Here is a 23748-nt window from a genome sequence, read left to right as displayed (position 1 = left end):
CATAAAGAAGCAGCTGAAATTATATAATGGCAAGTCACGTTTGAGCAGGCGGCAGAAGCCGAGGTGGGGAATGAGCAGAGCTCGTCTCGAGTGCTGGGTGGAATTGCAGGGGATAATTACACAACTTATGGAAATTATTCCAGTTTTGGGTGCAGAGAATTCACAGAACCCAAGGACGGGGCTGGGAGCAGCCTGGGACAGGGAAGGTGTCCGTGCCATGGCAGGGGTGGCACTGAGTGGGCTCTGAGATCCTTTCCAGCCCACACCAGGCTGGGATTCCACGTTCTGTGCTGGAATATCGTGCTGTGGCACCTGGAATTGCAGGGACACGTATCCGTGAGAGCGTTCACAGTGTGTGAGTGGCTTTTAGAACAGACTGGAGGTTTCAGAAATGATCCATGTCATTCCAGAATGTGCAGAACTGGGATGGGAGCTGTTGGACAGCCCGTGAGCAGCTGGTGAAAGGAAGGGACAGGAAACCCTGCAGCTTGGGCTGTGTTGGGAATTGTGTAATTCCCAGCCTGCCTTAAAGCAGGGATGTGATGCACAGCTATAAATACACAACAAACGGCACTGGCAGTGCTGGCTGGGAAATGGGACATGGATTTACCCTGCCAGGAGACGGGGCTGGGTGCCTCTTGTGGGGCTCAGCTGCTGAAAACCTTCCCAGTCAATCGGAAATGGGTGCTCCAGGTTTGACCTCGGGTCTGGCAGGAATTATTCTGCAGGACTGGGGAGCCTGCTTGAACTGGGCTGGTTCTAGCAGCAGCCCTGGGTCACTGATTGCTTGAGAACAATGCACGTGAGCAAATCAGAGAGTTTCTGCTTTGGGCCTTGTCCGAGCAGATTCTGCATCCCTGGAGAAAGCTGCACTTTTAAACTATTGGCAGAATTATTTCCCATGGATAGACTGGCACACCAAGAAGTTGTGATGAGTACCAGTACAAACCATTTAAAATGAGAACACTGATCTTGCTGTGACCTGCTAGGAGGGCATTGATCTACCCTGGTAAATTCTTACTTAGAGGGCCACATTTTCATCAATTTGAAATTTCTGGCGCTGTTTATCGGCTGAAAATCCATGGGCATCATGGCCAGGAATCGAGCTGAACACAAAGCTTGCTTTAACCCTGCAGTGGGAGCAGGAGATGCGCTCAGCAGATGAATTCCCTGAATCACTGGGGTGGGGAAAGCTCCCCGAGATCCCCCAGTGCAGCACCGTGCCAGCGCTGCCCGTGCCTCGAGTGCCGAGAGCTGGGCAGAAACGCTGGGGGTCTGAAAGGGAATTGTTCTTTATCAGGGACAATCCCACTGCTGCCTTGTGCTCTGCTCTCAGGCTCTGCCTCCAGGCTGGACACCGCCGTGGGGCCGCTGCTGCCAGCACAGGTCACCCGTGTCACCGCCCTGACCGCGCCCGCCGTCACCCTGCTGGCCACCAACCTGCTGGAGCCGGCGCGAGCAGGTGGGTGCTGGGGGGCGTGGGTGTGCTCTGTGTCCTGGGCAAGGATTCGGGAAATGGGGACATTGATCCAGCATCGACATCCAGCTGGGAGGGACAAAAACTCTCTGACAGGTTAAAGTTAGAAAGTGAACGTTTATTGTGTGTGGGACCGCTCCCAAATCCACACCACAGCTTCCAGGTGATTACAGAGCCCTTTTACCCATCCAGGTATTGAACACCCAAAATACAAATATTCATCATTTTGGTACATCCCATTCCACACCATACCTTCCAGGTGATTACAGAGCCCTTTTATCCATATAAGTATTGAACACCCAAAATACAAATATTCATAATTTTGGTACATCCCATTCCCAAATCCACACTGTGCCTTCCAGGTGATTACAGAGCCCTTTTATCCCTTCAGGTATTGAACACCCAAAATACAAATATTCATAATTTTGGTACATCCCATTCCCAAATCCACACCACACCTTCCAGGTGATTACAGAGCCCTTTTACCCATCCAGGTATTGAACACCCAAAATACAAATATTCATCATTTTGGTACATCCCATTCCACACCATACCTTCCAGGTGATTACAGAGCCCTTTTATCCATATAAGTATTGAACACCCAAAATACAAATATTCATAATTTTGGTACATCCCATTCCCAAATCCACACTGTGCCTTCCAGGTGATTACAGAGCCCTTTTATCCCTTCAGGTATTGAACACCCAAAATACAAATATTCATAATTTTGGTACATCCCATTCCCAAATCCACACCACACCTTCCAGGTGATTACAGAGCCCTTTTATCCATCCAAGTATTGAATATCCAAAATACAAATACATGTTCATCATTTTGGTACATCCCATTCTTCGCTTCCTATGCTAATAATTTCAAAAGCTATTCAGCATGAAGTTTGTTCCTTGAAATGGTCGGTGTCCCTTTCATGGGGAGGGGTCCCAAAATGAGGAAGTCAATGAAGTCTTCCTCCTTCTGACCTTTCTACCTTTTCAATGCAAATATGACAAATGAACTCTTGGTAGAACTCCCATTCCTTGTCTTCAGTTGGTTTCAGAACAGAGGAGGCCCACAATTGTCTTATGTTCCTAAAAGCTCTTTGTCAGTTTGTGTATTCTTCATTATAAACCCAGCTAACTAAACATTGTGCTGACAAGCAATCAATTATTAGTTAACTACTAACTCCTAACTTCATCAAGGCCTATTCGTTTATTTTAATTAACTCTAGTAATTCTTATCTCTAACTAAAATCTTAGCTCTTCCAAAATCTCTAAATTCCTTAAAGTTTGTGTTTCACTGGCAGCCAGGTGTGCCTGTCCTGTCCTGCAGGGATGGGACCCCCAGACCTGCTGGGGTGGGGCTGGCTCAGGGTCTGGGACCAGAGCTGGGATCCCACACCTGGATTGGGACCAGGACCTGGCTGGTGGGACCAGAGCTGGGGTCCCACACCTGGATTGGGACCAGGACCTGGCTGGTGGGACCAGAGCTGGGGTCCCACACCTGGATTGGGACCAGGACCTGGCTGGTGGGACCAGAGCTGGGGTCCCACACCTGGATTGGGACCAGGACCTGGCTGGTGGGACCAGAGCTGGGGTCCCACACCTGGATTGGGACCAGGACATGGCTGGTGGGACCAGAGCTGGGGTCCCACACCTGGATTGGGACCAGGACCTGGCTGGTGGGACCAGAGATGGGATTCCACACCTGGACTGGGACCAGGACCTGGCTGGTGGGACCAGAGCTGGGGTCTCACACCTGGATTGAGTAAGAGGCAGCAGAAGAGGAGCTTGGGGTCAGGCAGGGAAGGTTTTAGGCTGATCTCAAACACCAGATTCGTGAGGCTGTGGGGACAGACAGAGCTGGCCTGGGGAGGTTCTGGGGGAGGATAAACCCCACAGTGTGGGATGTGTGTGCTTAAAAAATCCAATTCTTGGGAGCACTTAAGGGTCAAACTGTTAAACTTTTTTGAGTTTAATGGAGGTTTGGCCTCTTACAAAACAAATTTTGACTGTGCCTTGTCCACAGCTCCTCATGGCATGAATCCATCTTTCCTCTTCCCCTCCCTCTCTAATTCTGTTTTAAGGAGATGTTTGTGATCGCACCCAACATTCTCTGTGCTATACCCAAGGCACTTTTGCTGCTTCACCTTTCCTTGCCACCTCTGAATTATTCATGTCCCTGTGCTGCCTGGAGCCTGGGAGAAGCCTCTTCAATCAGGAGCCTTTATCTCCACCTCCCCTCTTCCTCCAGCAGAACTCACCAGCGCTGGTCGTGCTGCTGAGTTTGGGGTGAAAAAGGAGCTGGAAATGTCTCGTGATGGCTTCAGTGTCATGTGGAATCCATGGCTGCTTCTCGAGTCAGTGCTGGCTGTAAAAGTGCCAACGTCACTTCTGGCCATTGCTCGTGCCCCTGGGGCACTGCTGTCCCCTGGCAGTGGCCCTGTGCCACCCCTGTGTGCCACCCCTGTGTGCCAGGCAGCAGGAGGCACTGACACCGGCTGTCACCTCCCCATGTCCAGAGGACCCAAGAGCCTGGGAAGGCTTTGATTCCCAATTACCAGTATGCAGGGAAGGAAGATGAATTTCGAGCCCCTTTTGATGTGTATCAGCAGCTCCCTGCTCCTGGCTCCTTTAATGTGGAAATTAATGGCTCTGGTTTGTAAATCTCCTTTTCTGCTCCCATAAAGCCATCTTCTGAGCAAAATGCCATGGATTGAATGTTTTATGATTCTGGGATATTCCAAGGGAAGCAGAGTCAAATGGGGGCCTGTTCTGTACCCCAGGGAGTTATGAAATAATTGGAGTGGCATTTCCAGGTGACTCTGCCCCACGGAACCCAGAGTGCTCTGGGCTGGAATCCCATCCCGTGCCCTTCCCCTGCCGTGCAGGGACACCTTCCCTGGGCCAGGGGCTCCAAGCCCAGGGTCCAGCCTGGCCTGGGACACTTTGGGGGTCCAGGGGCAGCCAGGGACACGTGGCAGGCCTGGGGGTGTACAGAGGGGTCACACACACCTTGTCCTCCCTGCTGCACGAGGGTGGGCCAGCTCCCTCAGCTCAGACCCCAAAGGTGTGTTTGGAGAGGACAAGCAGACAGAAATCCCAGATTAAGACAATCCCATATTTCTGAGCGTCCTTTGTGGGGATGTTGGCTCTGTCCCACAGCTGCTGCCTTCCTGCCCCTCCCTGCTGTGCCCCTGCTCAGGGGTGGGATTTCAGGGTGGGGACAGCCTCTGTGCAGGGCAGGAGATGGGATTTCCCCGATTCCAGTGGAAAGGGACTGCCATGGGGTGTCTGCAGAGCACCCTGGGCACGAGGGCTGTGAGCAAAGCACAGGAGGTGGCAGGAGGAGGCTCAGGGTACGGGCAGCACTTTGGGGATTGTTCAGCAGTTTTGGCCTGCTGTGAGTTTATTTATTCCACCTTAAAAGAGCTCCTTTCCCTCCCAGAGCGTGGCAAGGAGTCGAGCAGAGCCGCCTGCCCCCCGACGCTGATCCTGCACACCACGGACAGGAAGAGTGTCCCCACGGGCAGGGACAGTGACAAGGTCTGTGCTGGGGCCTCCAGAGCCCCTGGGAGCCCCTGAGCTGCACAAACCCGGCTCAGGGCTGGGCTGCACACTCGGGTCCTTCTGTGCCATGGGTTGAATTTACCTTGGAGCTGGGCAGGAGCTCTGGCACTGTCAGGGGACCAGGGTCCCTGTGGAGTCCCAGAGCACTTTGCGTTGGAAGGACCCCAAATCCACCCAGTGCCCCCCTGCCATGGCAGGGACACCTCCCACTGTCCCAGCTGCTCCAGCCCCAGTGTCCAGCCTGGCCTTGGACACTGCCAGGGACCCCGGGGTGCCACAGCTGCTCTGGGAATTCCATTTCAGGGAACAATTCCCAATTCCCAATCTCCCATCCATCCCTGCCCCCTGTGTCCTGTCCCTCCATCCCTTGTCCCCAGTCCCTCTGCAGCTCTCCTGGAGCCCCTCCAGGCCCTGGCAGAGCTCTGAGCTCTCCCTGGAGCTGCTCCTCTCCAGGTGAGCCCCCAGGTGTGCCGGGCTGGCTCCAGAGGGGCTCCAGCCTGGGATCATTTGGTGCCTCTCTGGATCCCTGCAGCAGCTCCAGGCATTGTTTTGCTGTGTGACGGGGCCAGGCTGTCCCTCCCGCAGTGGTGATGGCCCCGAGCAGTCCCAGGGGAGCTGCAGGCTGGGGGGGGCTGGTACCCCAGGAGCAGTTCTGTGTTTGTCAACTCTTCCCTCTGTCTCCAGGATCACTCCTTCAAGCTCCTGCGTCAGGCTGACAGCGCTTCCAGCGGGAACAAGCCCGTGGCATCGGCCCCAGTGCCAGGATCCCCGTGGTGAGGAGCTGCCAGGGCCCTTCCCCTGTGCCACCCCTTCCCCTGGAGCCTTCCTGGGCTGCCATGGGGGCAGAGCACTGCACTTTGTGGCCTGAGTGGCTGATAGAAGGATTTTTATCTCCTTTACCCCTGGAAAAATTAGTTTATACCTGGTTTAGTTTATTTAGTTTATACCTAGGGGCTGGCAGCCATGGGATCTTTGCTCCAAGCCCACACTGGGGTGTGCCTGGGTGTCCCTGGGTGTGCCTGGGACGTCCCTGAGTGTCCTTGGGGTGTGCCCAAGGTATCCCTGGGGTGTTTCTGGATGTCCCTGGGGCATCCCTGGGTGTCCCTGGGTGTGCCTGGGGTGACCCTGAGTGTTCTTGGGATGTGCCTGGGGTGTCCCTGGGGTGTCCCTGTGTGTCCCTGGGGTGTTCCTGGGTGTGCCCAGGTGTCCCTTGGTGTGCCCACGGCATCCCTGATTGTCCCTGGGTGTGCCTGGGGTGTCCCTGAGTGTCCCTGGGGTGTCCCTGAGTGTCCCTGGGGTGTCCCTGGGTGTGCCCAGGGTGTCCCTGGGGTGTCCCTGGGGTGTCCCTGGGTGTGCCCAGGTGTCCCTTGGTGTGCCCACGGCATCCCTGAGTGTCCCTGGGTGTCCCCCACAGCATCCCTGGTTGTCCCTGGGTGTTCCCCGGGGTCCCAGGGCTGCAGTGCCCCCGCTGCGGGCACGCCCCTGGTCTGTGGCCAGGCTCTGAGGCCGGTTTGTCCCTGGAGCAGGTGTGTGGTGTGGACTGGCGATGACCGGGTGTTCTTCTTCAACCCCAGCATGCAGCTGTCGGTGTGGGAGCGGCCGCTGGACCTGCGGCACCGCGGGGACATCACGCGGCTGCTGGAGGACCCCCCACACAAGCGCAAGCTGGAGGCTGCAGCAAGTAACCAAAGTGTCCCTGTCCCCCTCCCCGAGCTCCGGGAGCCCCTGGGGCTGGCTGTGCTCCTGGAGCTGGAGCTGAGTTACCAGGGACGCTCCCGATGGAGGGAAAGTGCTGTTCACCCCAAAATCTGTAGTTTTCCCCCCTCTACGCAGCCCCTCAAAGAATCCGACTAGCTCAGAGATAGGGGCTGTGAGGGGAGGAATTCCAGGAGAGGGAAAGGTATTCAAAAGAGGCTCTCACCCCAGGGTGTTGGAACAGCTCTCTTTATTCTGTGGTATCCATGGGAGAGCGGGGCACAAGGGAGGAAGAACAGGAAATCTCAGGGGTCTATGTAGGTTTAGGACAGAAATCTCAGGGGTCTATATAGGTTTTGGACAGGGTGGGCTTTCCTGGCTCTCCGCCGACCCCATTGGGGTACAAAGGAGGATCCAGGGGTATCTTGATCAGAGCCACAGGGTCCCGGGGAAGGGGGCACAGGGTGCCCATGAGCTCACTGTAACAAAATCCCTGTTTTCCCTGGGATGCTGCTGGGGAGCTGAGCCCCCTCCTTGCTGGCAGGGAAGAAGAGGTGTCTCCCCAGAGGAGATGAGTTTTGGGGGCTGCAGTCCCCCTCAGGAGGCACAGCGTGTTCCTGCCCAGGGCAGGCTGTGTGAGCAGGGCATGCTCGCTGCTCCAGAGCGGATCTGTCCTGCTCACAGCCCAGCTGAGCAGAAATCCCAGTGAGAGTCCCAGTGGCACTGGGAGCTCTGGGGCAGCTCTCCCTGCTCCTGGCAGCTGCTCTGTGCCACGGCTGCTCCCGGGGCTCTGCTGTGCTGGCAGGGCTGTCCCGTCCTGGGGACAGCAGCCACGGCTCTCCTGGGGCTGCTCCTGGCCTTGGTGCCTGCCGGGGATTCGGGAATTGTGCTGGTGGTGGTGGTGACAGAGCTGTCCCTGTCCATGGTGGTGGTGACAGAGCTGTCACTGTCCATGGTGGTGACAGAGCTGTCCCTGTCCATGGTGGTGACAGAGCTGTCACTGTCCGTGGGGGTGACAGAGCTGTCCCTGTCCATGGTGGTGGTGACACAGCTGTCACTGCCCGTGTTGGTGACAGAGCTGTCACTGTCCATAGTGGTGACAGAGCAGTCACCGTCCCCCTCTCTGCTTGTTCAGCACTGGAGAGGGAGGAAAGGCCGGGGGAAGGAAGTGGGAGTGTTGTGGTTGTTCCCACGGGCTGGGATTTATCACTGAGTCGGGCTGGTGGCACTGCCAGGCTGCTGCAGGACCTGCCCTGTCCTCCCGGGCAGCAGGGATGGGCACTGGCTTTGGTCCAGGGGGGCAGCTGCCAGTGAACCCCTGCAAACCCCAAAGAGCCCCTGCAAACCCCAATGAACCAATGCAAATTCCTAATTAACCACTGCAAACCCCAAATAACCCTTGCAAACCCCAAAGAACCACTGTAAACCCATAATTAACACCTGCAAACCCCAAAGAGCCTCTTCAAACCCCAAATAACCCCTGTAAACCCCAAAGAACCACTGTAAACCCCAAAGAAACCCTGTAAAACCATTATTAACACCTGCAAACCCCAAAGAGCCTCTGCAAACCCCAAATAACCACTGCAAACCCCACAGAACCCCTGCAAACCCCAAAGAACCCCTGCAAACCCCAAATAACCCCTGCAAACCCCACAGAACCACCAGCCCCGTGCCTGCAGGGAGATAAAAGTGAGCCACTTTCAGCTCGTCTGTCAGCAGAAAAGCAGCTCCAAGGAGGGGTCTCTGTCTGTGTCCTCCTGTAATTCCCTTTTTCCTCTGTGAATTTGCACAGCAGGTACCTGTGTGTACATTTCTGTATCATTTCTGTGTATGGCTTGAAGAGCTTTAGCTGTGGATGAAATTCCTCCAAAGCCTATCTGCTGAAACTCATTCTTCAGGAGGAAAACAGAGCTTTGAATTGCAGGATCTGCTGCAAGCTCAGTGAATTCCTGCCAAGGGATGGCCAGAGACAAAGCTGAGGGTCATTGTTCACGGTCTCTAGCATTGTTCCTGCTCTGTAATTAATTAACACAAGAGTCTTAAGTCAGGGCTGAGAGATGCCACTTCAAAAATCTATTTTTTGCTGTGCTCCATCCTTTCCATTTATTATCTCTACCACAAAGATTTGATTCATGCTCCTGGTTTTTTATGGCCATGGCTTCCATTGTTGTTAAATAGTCTTAATCCTCCCTGCTGTAATTGGGCCCTGTGGTTGCTGAGGGCTGGAGCAGTTTATAATTAGTATAGATTAGCTCTGAGGTGAGGGGGATTATTTGTAACCTCTTCCCCTAGCTTGTAATCTCCAGTAAATAAATAACAAAAACGAGCTGAGTGTCCCCAACAATGCTTCCCACATTTATTTAGCTGAGTGGCTGCTGCTGAGATTTAATTAGAATTTTCAAATCAAACATCTTAAAAAAAAAAAAAAATAGATGTCAAGCAAAGTTATCCATGGGATGCTCTGAGTTGTCTCTGCTGAAGGATCAACTGCTTTTTAAATTTGGGCATGAATGAGAAATTACTTGTTTCTGCATTACTCCTCCTCCACCAAGTGTTTGCTGCAGGGGATTGAGGTGGCTCTTCCCTGGTGGGTGCCCATCAGGCCATCCCATGGGGCTGGAGATGAGGTCCAGGGCCCAGAGCAATTGATCTGCTTCCATCTCTGCCTCAGCTGCTCAAGGGTCTGCCTGGCTGCCCGGGCTCAGGAAGGTTTCCCAGTTAATTAATGGAAAATGGACATTATGGAGTCACCCAGTCATGGATTGGTTGGCTTGGGAGGGACATTAAATCCCACCCATTCCCAGTGTCGTGAAATCCCATCCATTCCCAGTCATTAAATCCCACCCATTCCCAGTGCCATTAAATCCCATCCATTCCCAGTCATTAAATCCCATCCATTCCCAGTGCCATTAAATCCCATCCATTCCCAGTCATTAAATCCCCCCATTCCCAGTGTCATTAAATCCCACCCATTCCCAGTATCAGTGTCATTAAATCCCACCCATTCCCAGTGCCATTAATCCCATCCATTCCCAGTGCCATTAATCCCATCCATTCCCAGTGCCATTAAATCCCACCGATTCCCAGTGTCAGTGTCATTAAATCCCACCCATTCCCAGTGTCAGTGTCATTAAATCCCACCCATTCCCAGTATCAGTGTCATTAAATCCCACCCATTCCCAGTGCCATTAAATCCCATCCATTCCCAGTGTCAGTGCCATTAAATCCCACCCATTCCCAGTGCCATTAAATCCCACCCATTCCCAGTGCCATTAAATCCCACCCATTCCCAGTGCCATTAAATCCCATCCATTCCCAGTGTCAGTGTCATTAAATCCCACCCATTCCCAGTGCCATTAAATCCCACCCATTCCCAGTGCCATTAAATCCCCCCATTCCCAGTGCCATTAAATCCCATCAGTGCCATTAAATCCCACCCATTGCCATTCCCAGCCCCAGTGTCCAGCCTGGCCCTGGACACAGTTGTAGAATCCCAACTGGAAACCAGCGCTGATGTCATTTACGGAATCCCCCGGATATTTTGGGCCTTTGGCCCTCGGAGAAGAGTCTGAAGCCCATCCCTGGATCCAGCAGGGAATCTTTGCCAGCCCATGTGCTGGGGAGCCTCCAGTGCAGGGATCTGACCTCTGTGTGCTTTGGGGTTTTGGTGGGAGCTGCAGCTGGCAGAGGTGCAGAGAAACGCTTTCAGAAAACAGATTTGTTTTCAGAGTCAGGATTTGCTCCCCTTGTCTGTGACTGCAAATCCAGGCTCTGAGTCCCTCAAGGAGCCGTGGCCAGGGCAGAGCAGGGGTGGCCTGGCCGTGGAGCTGCTCTGCAGCCTCGGGAGCGTGGGGGCTGCTGGATCCCCCAGCCCTGCCAGGTCCTGCTGGAATTCCTGGGAAAGGCCCCTGAGACTGGCTGACCCCAGGAGGAGAGACGGGACAGCTCCAGCAGAGCTCCCTCCAGGGAATCCTTCGGAAATGACTTTGCAGGAATGTCTTCAGCAGTTTTGAAGGGAAGGCAGGAGGGAGGATCAGGTGAAACAATAATACGATTTAAAGCAATCATGTCATGAATGAAAAATGAGGAATTTTGCTGACTGGAAAGGGTCACTTTATTGCTGTCACTTCCATTTGCATGAAGGCAATTCCGAGGGTTTTATAAAATACTTGTTATTTTTAAAGCCCTCTGTGGGGGGTGGAAGCCAGGAAATACCTGAGCAGCAGAGACGAGGGAAGAGAAGTCAATCTGAGGAATTTGTATTCCCATTTATCTCGTTCAAGTCTGATAATGACTTCTTTCCTTTCAGCAGACAGGTGTGTTAGCTCTTGTCCAGGGGATGAAAACGATGAGCTGAGCATCAAAACCAAGAGAAATAAGTGAGTTCTGAAGTCTCCTCGTGTCTGTCTAATGGTGGGAAGGGTTGGTACAAAGAGCTCACCATCCCCTGATATAAATCCCAGACCCACACACTAAAGCAGCACAGAATCTGAAAATAGAAAACCAAACCTGAGGCATCAGTGGATTATTACAGCTGTGCTGAATTGGATCCTTTATTGTGATTTTTGGCATGGAAAAATGACCCCTTGAAGGTCCCCCCTCCTTGGCAAGGGCGGTATGAAGCTGTCACTGTGAGTTTGGGTGTCAGGTCCCTCTGAAGGCCCCGAGTGACTGTCCTGCCTGGGCAGGAGCTGCTGCAGCCTGTTGGAAATACAGGTGAACTTGGGCAGAAATGCTGATGTCTGACTCAGCTCAGAAGCTGAATGATTTCTTTATTTTATCTATACTATAATACATTAATATACTATTTAAAGGAGATACCAAAACTACAAACCTACTTTTTCTAACTACCAAACCTGACTCCCAGCTCATGCCCCTCTCTGAGAGCCCAGCCCCAGGTGGGTTGGATTGGCCATCAGCTCAAACAATCCTCAGAGAATCCAACCAAGCAACACCCCAGGGAAACAATTCTCCAAACACATTCCCCATGGGAAAACAAGGAGCAGAAATAGAAATTGTTTTCTCTTTCTTCCCTCTGTGCTCCTTATGAAAAATCCTGAAATAGAACGTGCAGTGCAGTGCCTCCAGCCCAGCTGCAGCTCAGGGGGCTCCCCAGCTGTGCGGCAGCTCCTGGGATGTCCCAGGGAGGATGAAAGGATTTAAGGATGCAATCCCCATGCCTGGGGAGCGTGGCTGACCTCCTGCCTCTCTTGCCCTCACAGGACAGAGCAGTGCCCGGCTGCGGGCACGGCTGGCGCTGAGGAGGAGCAGGCAGGGGAGGAAGGCTCGGCCCCACGGCTCTCCCCGCCCCTGGAGGAGAGGATCACGCACTTCAGGGACATGCTGCTGGAGAGGGGGGTGAGGACCAGCCCTGCCTGGGGCACAGCAGGCTCCTGGAGCTGTGCCCTGGCTCTGGCTCAGCAGCCAGCAGCGCTGGGGCTCTGTCCCTGAGCCCTGCTGGCACTGCTGCTGCCGTGTCCCCCTGCCACCCCTGGGAACGGGGACCCTTCCAGACAAATCCCCAGGCATGTCCAGGAGCTCTCACAGCACGGGCAGGGCTCAGGGGCACGTGGGGCTGCGGGCACTGACCTGGCCTGGTCAGCCCTGGGGTGTCCATCACCACAAACTCCAGGGATCCCAGCACTGGGGAGCCAATGTCACTCAGTGCCCATCCAAAATCGTGCAATCACCAGTGCTTTGGGTTGGGAGGGATCCCAAATCCCACCCAGTGCCACCCCTGCCATGGCAGGGACATCTCCCACTGCCCCAGCTGCTCCAGCCCCAGTGTCCAGCCTGGCCTTGGGCACTGCCAGGGATCCAGGGGTGCCACAGCTGCTCTGGGCACCTGTGCCAATTGTTCCCTGCCAGGGAACAATTCCCAATTCCCAAAATCCCATCTAACCCCATCCTCTCACAGCATAAAGCCATCAGTGCCACCCAGGTCCTTGGAAGGGATGTTCTGGAGGTGGTTCCAGCTGTGCTGAGCTGCAGGCACAGGGAATGCTCTGGGTGGGGCTCAGTGGGCACAGGGGGTGTAAAATGAGCAGTGGGTGCAGATCCTCTGCCTCCCCACCACTGCCATAGAGGGAATGTCACTCCTGCAGGAAATACAGCCCAAGGTGGCTCTTGTCAGGCACCAAAGCCTGTAAAATTTATCCCAGTAATCAGCAGGTTTAAAGGGGGATAATTAGAGCTTCAGCAGCTCAGCAATGAATTATCCCCACGCCAGAGCTGCTTTATTAATGCTGCTTGTTATTTATGCTGCAGAAATGCAGAAGGGCCATGAAGGAGCCCTGGGTGAAGGCTTTGCTGGCAGATTGGAACTCGGGGGGCAATAAGTCAGTGTTAGGAAGGATTAGGGGTGTTCTAGGACAGGATTCTCAGGTGTTTCTATGTAAGATTTGCTCCTAAAATAAAGAAATTTGGGAAATTCACTGTTTGGATTTGCTGATGTTTAAAAATGGGGAGAGAAGAAGTTACTTTGCTTTTACCCTGACCATTTTCCAACTGTCCAGCTCAGCAGCAGCTTGGCATGGCTGAAGCACAGGGAGACCATGAATGCCATTTAAATCTGATTATTTCATGACCATCCCCTGCCCTTTCCTCCTCAAGGAGTTGCTGGATGGGATCACAAAGAGCTCGAAGCAGATGGAGTTTGCCAGAGGAGTTCTGCAGCTTCCTACAGAAATTATGTCAAGAGAAGAATATTTATTGTACCATTTTAAAAATAGAGGGGCTTTGGGGGAGCTCCAAGATACAGGCATTCTTTATTCTGAAGTCTGGGGTGAGTTTTCCTCTATCAAAATGTAATGTGGATATTCTTCTGGAAGTTTCAAAGATTCTTCAAAATTCTAAGAGGAAGAGGAAAATTTAAGGTTCTTCCCGGCTCCCTCTCTCACCCTGCATCAAAATATCCACGTTCTAAGCCAGCATTTCCAGGAAAGTCTTCTCCCTGCTGGGCTGCTCCCAAGGCTTCTGCAAGGATTCCATGGAGTGTTTTTTCTCAAGGTTTTCCCTTCTTAATCCTGGGGAGAGAGGGGGATTTGTGTGTGCAGTGTAGCTGGAGCGAAATCAGAAATACCAGGTTATTTTAGGTGATGTTTGCCAAATGTGCAGTGTAATAATTGCTAATCGCAAAATCATCAGCTGGAATGATTATGTGATGAACTAGTCTGAGCTTAATTAGCCTTAGCTCAGGGTGGGATTTGTGCTGGGAGCAAAGCTGATGTCCAGGAGAGTGTGAAAGACACCAGGAGAAGAGAATTCCTGGTGCTGCAAACCCCGGGGCTCAGGACAAGGCAGGGAGCTGGGGATCCCAAAGGCAGCTGAATTTAGGATTTTCCAGTGGCCTCAGATCCCAAAGGCAGCCTGAATTTAAGATTTTCCAATGGTCTCACATCCCAAAGGCAGCTGAATTTAGGATTTTCCAGTGACCTCAGATCCCAAAGGCAGCTGAATTTAGGATTTTCCAATGGTCTCACATCCCCAAAGGCAGCTGAATTTAGGATTTTCCAATGGCCTCAGATCCCAAAGGCAGCTGAATTTAGGATTTTCCAATGGCCTCAGATCCCAAAGGCAGCTGAATTTAGGATTTTCCAATGGTCTCGCATCCCCAAAGGCAGCCTGAATTTAGAATTTTCCAATGGCCTCAGATCCCCAAAGGCAGCCTGAATGTAGGATTTTCCAATGGCCTCAGATCCCCAAAGGTGGCCTGAGCTTTGCATTTTCCAATCTCAAGCCGCTCTCAGAGGAAAATGAGTCCACTTAAAGCCACTTTGCTTTATCAGAGCTTTCCTGCTGGAGTGTTAATTACTGTTTAATTCTACTTCACATCCCTTTTTTTTATTTTTAGTGAATTCACTCCTTTGTAATTAGTTGGAGTGATTAGAATATTTTATTTCCTTCAGATTTTTCTGTCGCCAGTGAGTTCGCAGGGATGTTGTGGAAGCTTCTGAAGCAGTGGGAATCGTCCCTGCCTGGGCAGGGGGTGGATCTGGGTGGGCTTTGAGGTCCCTCCCAACCCAAAGTGCTCCATGAGTGACTCCAATGGCTGGATGTGACATCCCCACCCCGGTGCCTGTGGGAGTGTGGGGCTTTGGGGATGTCACTGCCAGCTTTCCCTGTGCCTCAGCGGGGTCCCAGCTCCCCTCTGGAGCTGGAATTGTGCCTTTCATGGGAATGGGTGCCCATGAAACAGCATGAACCTGCCTGCTGCGGGTTCTGAGGTGATACACGGAATAAACAACATAAATAACTGCATATAAATAACATAAAGACTGCACAAGCTGGGGTAGTTATGGAGTGGGTGTGGATGGCAGTGCTGGCACAAGTGAGATCCCTCTCATAAAAACTCGTGCCTGAGCCCTGGTGTGACCCACACCTTTATTCCCCAGCGAGATCCCTCTCATAAAAACTCATGCCCTGAGCCCCAGTCTGACCCACACCTTTATTCCCCAGTGAGATCCCTCATAAAACCTCCTGCCCTGAGCCCCAGTCTGACCCACGCTTTATTCCCAAAGGTGTTCCAAGGGCAGCACGTCTCACAACCTTTCTGTGCATGTTCAACCCTGGCCTTGCCCCTCATGCCAAACGGAGCCTGGCCCTTCTGGGCACCGTGGTTTGCCGTGGTGGCCCTGAGGGGATCCCTCAGGGGTCCCTGGGGCTGAAGATCGTGGTCTTCCTCATGGTTGAACATTTGAACTTCTCTCCTTTCAATCCCTTGGTGCTTACCTGAGTGCGTCTGTCAGTCTTAATAAGCTTGGGGGCAGAGGAGCCCCTTTATCTGGGTTCTTTTTGTCCTTTGGTCTCCTCTGGTATTGTTCTTTATGTAAGGGGCTTCAGAAATTTGCATTTTCCTATGCCCTTTGTACCAGGGCAGAGGTTTCTTAAGTAAAAAAAAAAAATTACTCAACGCATAATTTTACAAGCTAAAATTTAAATGCTTTATTAATTTAGTTAACTCAAGTGAGCTCCAAAAATCTCTGTTTCAGCCCCTTCCACCACGGGTGGGGAGGGAGCATCTCCCAGAGCCTCACTGAGGAGCAAATCCATCGTGGCTGTGTGGGGTCCCCAGAGCTCTGCCAGAGACTAAAATTCCCCTCAGGCACCCCCAGAACGCTGCCCAGGGCTGCTCAGCTGGGAGTGTTTGCTCCCTGCCCATGCTCCCTGCCCTGTCTGTGCCGCAGGTGTCGGCGTTCTCCACCTGGGAGAAGGAGCTGCACAAGATCGTGTTCGACCCACGCTACCTCCTGCTCAACCCCGAGGAGAGGAAGCAGGTGAGTGACCCGTGCCCAGCCCGGCCCTGCACAGCAAACACCTCCCAAACTGACCGAAATCCTGCAGCGGTTATCCCAGGAGGGTGGGAGAATTCCATAAATCACAGCTGCCCTCTGCAGACCCACGGGTTTGGCTCTGCCCATCGGGGGTGCTCACCAGGCACGGCGTGGGGTTTTGGGGTCTGGGAGTTGGGCTCTGTTGGGTTATGGGGATGTAGGACTTGGACTCTGTGGGGTTTTGGGGTCTGGGAGTTGGGCTCTGTGGCGTTTTGGGGTCTGGGAGTTGGGCTCTGTGGCGTTTTGGGGTCTGGGAGTTGGGCTCTGTGGGGTTTTGGGGATGTAGGAGTTGGACTCTGTGGATTTTTGGGGATGTAGGAGTTGGAGTCTGTGATCCCTGCGAGTCCCTTCCCATTCAGGATGTTCTGTGGCTCCCAGGGCTCTCTCCTTGGACAATAGGGACTGGGAATAGGGAGCTGGGAATGGGGAGCTGGGAATGGGGAGCTGGGAATAAGGACCTGGGAATAGGGACTGGGAATAGAGACCTGGGAATAGGGACTGGGAATAGGGACTGGGAATGGGGAGCTGGGAACAGGGAGCTGGGAACAGGGAGCTGGGAATAGAGACCTGGGAATGGGGAGCTGGGAACAGGGACCTGGCTGTGGGGAGGGCAATGGCCCCAGGGGAACGGTTCTAGCCTGGATTATTGGGACAGTGCAGAGACACTGCTGGATTTCCATTGTTCAGGACATTTCCCAGGAGTGTGGCAGGGTTTGGTGCTGGACAGAGCACTGAGGCCTGGCCAGGGGCTCGTTTTGCTGGGGAGCTCCAAAGGGGTTTTGCTGCCTTGATGATTTTGGCATTAATTATCACCAGGGATCCCAAAGTCTGCAGATGAGGGTACAGAATTCAGGAGAGGTGCAGGGATCTTGCAGAGAAGGTGAACTCTGCTGTTCTGTGGTTATGTCTCTCCCTTAAAAGTCTTTTGTCATCCTGCAGAAGGAGTAATTTTGAATATGGAACGGTCCATTTTTTAAATAAACAGGATGAAAAATGAACTTATTCCATATTGTCCCATGGTTCTCCAGAGAGCTTCCTGTAGGTATTTACCACAGGACTGGGCACATACATCTTCATTTGCTCCCTTTCCAATATCTCCTTTCCTAAGGAAAAAAAAGTGAAACAAAAATAATAAAGAAATGCAGGAATTAAAATGTATGAGGAGCTGCCAGGATGGAAAGTGCTGCTAAAGAGCCTGAGCAGGGAGTTTGGGATTTATTTCAGGGAATGGGCAAGGACAGCACCTGGACGTGATGGGTCAATCCAGACACACTCCTTGGAATCATGGAATCATTTCTTCAGCCTTGGAGCAGCCCGGGCCCGTGGGCCATGGCAGGGTGGCACTGGCTGGGCTTTAAGGTCCTTCCTACCCAAACCAGTCTGGGCCTCTGGGATTAACATAAACACGGCTGCCCTTTAATTAAATCCCAATTACAGCCAGGGCAGAGCGCCAGTCCTTGGAGGTGATGGAATAAAAACTCCTGGACACGTGGGGAGGGGATGAGGACTGCAGGCCCTGGGCTTGCCAAAACCCCCAAGGGCTTCATCAATAACTCCTTGTCCTGCTTCATCAGTAGCTCCTTGTCCTGCTTCATCAATAACTCCTTGTCCTGGCTCCCTTCCCTGGCCAGATTTTCGAGCAGTTCGTCAAGACCCGGGTCAGGGAGGAGTACAAAGAGAAGAAGAACAAGTTGCTGTTGGCCAAGGAAGAATTCAAGAAGCTTCTGGAAGAATCCAAGCTATCCCCAAGGTGGGTGTTGCCTTAGGAAGGGTTGGGAAGCTCGGCTTGGTTGTTCAGGCTGAGCTTTTCAGCCCTGAATTCTCCCTAGCAAGTGGAAGATGCCTGTTCCAATGCTGGGGGGGCATCTCTTCCCTGATATTTTCCAATATTCTGTTGTGTTCTTGGGAGAGGAAATATTCCATCTGTCTCTCCCTGTCCCTCCCCCTCTCCCTCTCTCCCTCAGAATGTGCAACACTTTTCACAGCACATTTATTTTATACTCCTGTATACGCTGGGATTATAGAACACACATTACTTATGGAAAATCAGTACCACAATGTTCATTCTCATCCATATTGCACATGCAGGTGTAATTACTCAGAAATTGTGTTTAGTCTTGGGGTTTGGTGGAAGAGAAATATAATTTCTCAAAGTTCCTGTTAATGCCACGCCATTAAATTCATGGAATGTGTCCCTGCCCATGGCAGGGGGCTGGAACAAGATGATCTGTGAGGTCTCTCCCAGCCCAAACCCTTCTGTGACTCTACAATTCCGTGATTAAATTAAAATACAGCGTGCAAGGCACAATTTATGTCTTACTTTGTTTTTGTAGTGGTGGATCCAGACTCACACAGTGGCAGTGCTTAGGGCAGTGCTTTCTCATTTGTAAATTACATGAAAATAAAGGGGTTTATGTTATAAATATTGCTAAACTGCTGGAACAAAGAAATTACTGTTTTCTCTGATAAAATATGCAGATAACTATTCAGCACGACCTGCGTGGGCACACGGATCCAAACAGCACGTGGGGCTGTAATAATTGTAATTACAAGAAACGTTTTACAACAAAATCAGGAATATTCTGGGCTGGTGTCCCAGCCAAGCCCTGCTTCCAGCACTGCTATTCCCAGTCCCCAGGGGAGAGCTGTGCTGGCCCTGAGACCAGGAGCATTCCACTCCTGAAGGGTTTTGGGAGCTGACTGTGACAACAAAGCACTGAGGAAGCTCCTTTCCCTGCCTTGATTTAGGCACACAATGAGAGGAATAAATCCCAAATATTTCCAATAAAAAGCAAAGAGTCACCTTGGGGAAAGGAGCTGGGCATGCAGCCTGAAAGGCAATGAAGGTAGAAAACTCTGCTAGGAGAGAGCTCACTGTGGAAATACAGAGTGGGCAGGAGCTGGAATAAAAACTCCTTGTCCTGGTCAGTGAGGTGCCATTAGTGGCAGCCCTCAATCCCTTTGAAATCCTAGAGCTCATCCCTGCTCCCTGCAGGTGCTCCAGGTGTCCAGAGCCTCTGTGTGGGCTCACCTTCCTCCAGCCCCCGTTCTCCATCCTGCTCTGTTACTCTGACATCTAAAAGTGTTACGTTTTCTTTTACAGTTCTTTTAAAAGTCTTAAAGTTCTCATAAAATTCCTTCAACCTTCTGATCTGTTTATATATTTCTACTGGAGTTCTCACACACTGTTCATATACATAATAATTATTTTACATTCTTCTTTGTAAGAAGAGAGGATTAATAAACTGTTAGTTTAACCAGTGTGGCTGGAGAAGTAGTAATTCCATCCTCCAATCCACAGTCACCTCCAGAATTCTATAAATAACAAATACCCAAATAAAGCACTCTCCTTTTTAACCTTTAAACTTACCAGACATTTGTATGCTTACTTTGTGTCCAACAACAACATCTGGGCTTAACACTTTTAAAAATCAGAGTAACACTTCTCCTGTCCAACATCGCCATCCCCTCATTTTTGGTGTGGGTCCAGGTACAAGAGCCTGGGGGTGGCAGGCTCAGCCAAAATCTGATTTTCCACAAATTAGATCCCCAAAATCTGGTTTCCACAGGACGACCTTCAAGGAATTCGCCGAGAAGCACGGCCGGGATCAGCGCTTCCGCCTCGTGCAGAAGAAGAAGGACCAGGAGCATTTCTTCAACCAGTTCATCCTCATCCTCAAAAAGAGGGACAAAGAAAACAGGATAAGGCTACGGAAAATGAGATAAGAGCAGCTGGAGCTGGCAATAAAGACACGTGCCCGGGCTGGGGCCGTGGGAAGGGTTCCAAGGAGGAGGGAACGCTCGGGGGCCACCAGCAGCACCCGAATTTGGAGGTGCCCGGGAAAACCTCCTCTGGACGGAGTCTGGGGAGCACCCGCTGGATTTGGGAAGGCTGTGCTGCAGGAATGGGAAGGATATTTTGTTCTCAAAGAATTAATGTTTCATATTGAAGCTCTCTTTTGTACAACATCCAGAGTTTGATGCATTTCTAATTGCCATGATATGTCGATCCCTTAATTGTTTTAATTATGCAAATTACTTGTAATATACACAAGTTATGACTCCAATGCAGATTTATAATTAAGCAGAAGCAGATGCCATCCAGAGCAATCTCAAGGCATTTCCATCATTTAGGGGAATTATCTCAAGCAATCTTTTGGCAACTCTGCATCTCCACCAAGTGTGTGGGGTCTGGTGGTCTGCAGGATCCGCTCCCGCTGCTCATCCGTCTGTCCAGTCCTGAGTAGTAGTAATCAGCTGTTAATTGTTGATCTTGGTGAAGAGTGTGAAACCCTTGGCACATGTTCCTTAGGAGAACTCTCCGACCCAGAACTTGCCGTGGCCGGGGTCCCCCTCAGCCTTCCAACCCCAGTTCTGTGCTGAAGCCATCCCAGTGGGACTTGGGTTCTGTTCCTGTGTGCAAAGAGTCTGCATGAGATTTTTCTCATCCTATTTGTATAAATAAATATTTAAATTTTGTAATTAAGAAGCATTTCAAGCCTGATTTCAGGGGCAAAACTTTTTGAAGAGTTTTTTGTTTTGTTTTGTTGTTTTTTTTTGCCAGAACTCAAGTGGAAAATGCTGTCAGGGATGGGGGCAGGGGGTTGTTGGGATGTCTGTGCAGGGCCTGGGGTTGGACTGGATCCTTGTGGGTCCCTTCCAGCTCAGGATACTTTGGGATTCCAGGAAATAATGGGGAAAATAACACAGGGCTGGTGATGTTTACTGGAGAGATGGAAAACCAGAGGGGGCTCCTGCCAATCAGGATTTGTGCGCAAATTCCAGCGAGATCCATCAGAAATCTGAGGATATTGGGGACAAAAGAGTCACTCTGGCTGCACAGGTAGGATGTTGGGGCTGGGGGGACATCAGGACATCTCTGCCTTTGTGCTGCTCCAAAGATGCTCTGATTGTAATTTTTTTTTCCTTGGGATACCTAAATTTTAAGTTATTGCTCCTTAAATCCATAGACTTCTGTTGGCTTGGAGTGAGTGGGATACTTTCTCTAACTCCCAGTAATTTTTATTTGTCCGTGTGCTGGCTATTTTTATAATCAAGGCAATAAATGAACTGTCTGCTGCCTTGGAAAAGTGAACTCAGAATAATTCAGAGTGCCAGAACAAGGGGGAATGGCTTCCCAGTGCCAGGGGTCAGGGGCAGTGGGAGACTGGGAAGGAATTGCTGCCTGTGGGGTGGGGAGGGACAAGGAAAAGGGCTGATCCAGGCCTTGCCAGCTGTCTCAGGCCACTTCAGCTGCTGCTTTCCTTGCTCCCGCTGCATCTCCAGCTGCTCCATGGTTCCACATCCCCTGGGATCTCCTGGGTGTGCTCCTGCTCAGCTGAGTGCCCTGGGGCTTTTGGAGACCTGCATTCTGATCTGTTTTCAAGGTGGAAAAATATTTCAGGGAGTGGAATGGATTTAATTATCTTTAATGGTTTTTAGTGGTTTTTAAAGTTTTTAGTAGTTTCTAATGGTTTTCAGTTCCACCAAGAGCATTGAGAGACAGCCCTGAGCTCTCCCCAAACAGCCAGGCCAGGACATGGAGAGCAGCTCCATTTGGAGTTGGTTGGGTGACTGGGGAGGAGAATGAAGCCAGGGTTTCTCCAGGTGGAGCTTGGGGTTTGCCTCCCCAAGGACAAGGCACTGAAAATTAGGGAATTGTCATTCAAAGCTAGGTTAAGGTGGAGTGTAAAGGAAAATGCTGGTACCCCAGCTCAGGGAAGAAATTATGATCTCTGCTCCAGATCAGGAGGCTGAAGGATTGCTTTATTAAAACTGTATTACATTAATATACTATTTAAAGATATATTATTTTATTCTATATATTTATTTCTTATTTACCTAACTCAAAGCCATGACTCTGTTGAGAGCCACAGCTGGATCCATTGGTCACTGGCCCCAAACAACTTCCCCAGAACCCAACCAGCCATCCCTGCAGGTGAACAATCCCCAACCACATCCCACACGGGGAGAACCAAGGAGCAGAGACAAAGATTGTTTTCCCTTCTTTTCTCTGTGCTTCTCCCAAGAGACAGAGCTGTGTCTCTGTGTGCAGAGGATGGGAATGCCACAGGAGTGGGCTGCCAAGGGCTTGAGCTTGTTCATTTTGGCTTCACATGCCAATAAAATGCTAATAATGGCTTTGCTCGGATAATGTGAGGAGCAGTTTGTGTGCTGACATCCTTGCCTGGCTTGTATTGGTCTGAACCCACGATAAATAGCAGGAAAAATCAAAGGTGGTAATGTTACGTGGCTTTTCTTCATTAAGGTAAAATGCAAAATCCTTAGGGAACAAACTGTGCACAATGTGGGCAATGTGAAGATGTGCAAAGGATGATTTTGGGAGGTTTTGGTGAGTTTGGGATGCTTTTTTTCTCTGCTTTTCAGCCTCCCAACAAGGCTACAGATATTTCAGTGGTTGAACAAGAGTCAAAGCCAATTTGCCTCTCTTTTTGAAGTACTTTGTGACTGTTTCTTTTTTAACTTAGTTCTTCATATTTTGTTTTCTTCACTTGGGTTTACTTTGGTAAATATTGTTTCCATCCCGCTCCCCTGGGAGCAGGTTTCCTGCTGCTGTGATCACTGCTGGGAGAGCTAATCCCGAGCAGAAATGAAGAGAAGCCAGAGAAATGAAAACAAACGATGGCAGAGCTCCCAGGAGACTCCAAATTCCCTCCTCTGGATTCACAGGGAGATGCTCTGGGATTGCTTCTGCCAGCAATTCCAGGTGATTTGTGCTCGAGTCCCTGGTTGTGGTTGTGTTTCCCTGGCAGTGCTGCTGGCCCTGGGCATTGCTGCCTCTCCCTGGCTCTTCCCATGGGATTCTCTTTCCTCGGAGCTCTCTTGGATCCCAGCACTTCTCCGTGGGATTCTTCCACCTGGGCTTGTTGTGTTTCAAGTCTCCACACTGGGAAGGGAAACGGGAGAAACTGGGAATGCAGAAATGATGCTTTTCCTTGGAAAGGGGATGGAGTTTTCCCTTGCTGCAGAGAGAGACCTGGAGCTGGCTTGGAGGAGAAGTTCCTCTCAGGCAGGGAATTGGGTTCAGCCCTGACTGGATGCTTCAATTTGTCAAAATTGCTCTAAATTGAAGCTTTTTTCTCTCCTGTGAGGGAGGGAGGAGCCTACAACTTTTGATCCGTTGTATTTCCTTATCCAGGTGCTCAGCAGGGCTTGGCTTTGGCAGAGAAGCAAGGATTAATTTTTGTTCTTTTTTTTTACAGTCAGAGAGCTGATCTTGTGCTCTCAATTTCACTGCAGACCACAACCCCACCCCTTTATCTTCTCCTTCTTTAATATAAGCAAATAATTTGCCAATATTTAACTCTGAGGATAATTTTCAAGGTAAATAATTGAAAGGTCTGGCTTGGAAGGGACCTTAAAGATGATCTCCTTCCCCCCAGTGCCTTCTGTAGCTGATCATTTTGGAGTTAGCTGCTGATGAAAATGAAGGGTTTGATAAAAACAAGGCAAAGAAATCTTTGCCAGTTCACTGAACATTCTCTGAACACTCCTTTCTCAGCCTGTTATTTATTCCAAGAGAAAAAACCCTGTCTTTGTAAATTCTGCTTGCTGGAGCCGCACATTTCGGGCAGCTTTTCAAGGACACCGGGTCTCCAGTTCTGCTGGGAGTGCTGGAAGGACTCAGGGAAATCTTTCCAAATGAACTTTTCCACACTTA

At 51.1% G+C, this 23748-nt stretch overlaps 1 protein-coding gene across 1 annotated transcript in view; it reads left to right on the top strand.

The window, feature by feature from the left end:
* Nucleotides 1-20556, top strand: part of TCERG1L (transcription elongation regulator 1 like) — a 50738-nt gene extending 30182 nt beyond the window's left edge. Inside the window, exons 5-13 of the mRNA XM_030276907.4 lie at nt 1337-1462; nt 4919-5016; nt 5725-5813; nt 6567-6721; nt 11045-11114; nt 11958-12093; nt 15921-16010; nt 17699-17817; nt 19637-20556. Coding sequence (XP_030132767.4) covers nt 1337-1462; nt 4919-5016; nt 5725-5813; nt 6567-6721; nt 11045-11114; nt 11958-12093; nt 15921-16010; nt 17699-17817; nt 19637-19793 — 1040 coding nt within the window. The 3' untranslated portion in view covers nt 19794-20556. The remainder of the gene's footprint in view (nt 1-1336; nt 1463-4918; nt 5017-5724; nt 5814-6566; nt 6722-11044; nt 11115-11957; nt 12094-15920; nt 16011-17698; nt 17818-19636) is intronic.
* Nucleotides 20557-23748: the final 3192 nt, after the last annotated feature.

This window comes from Taeniopygia guttata, chromosome 6, assembly GCF_048771995.1.
Source record: "Taeniopygia guttata chromosome 6, bTaeGut7.mat, whole genome shotgun sequence".
NCBI classification, from domain to species: Eukaryota; Metazoa; Chordata; class Aves; order Passeriformes; family Estrildidae; genus Taeniopygia; species Taeniopygia guttata.
Note: the sequence above shows the minus strand (reverse complement) of the source record. Positions and strands in the feature narration are given on the sequence as shown.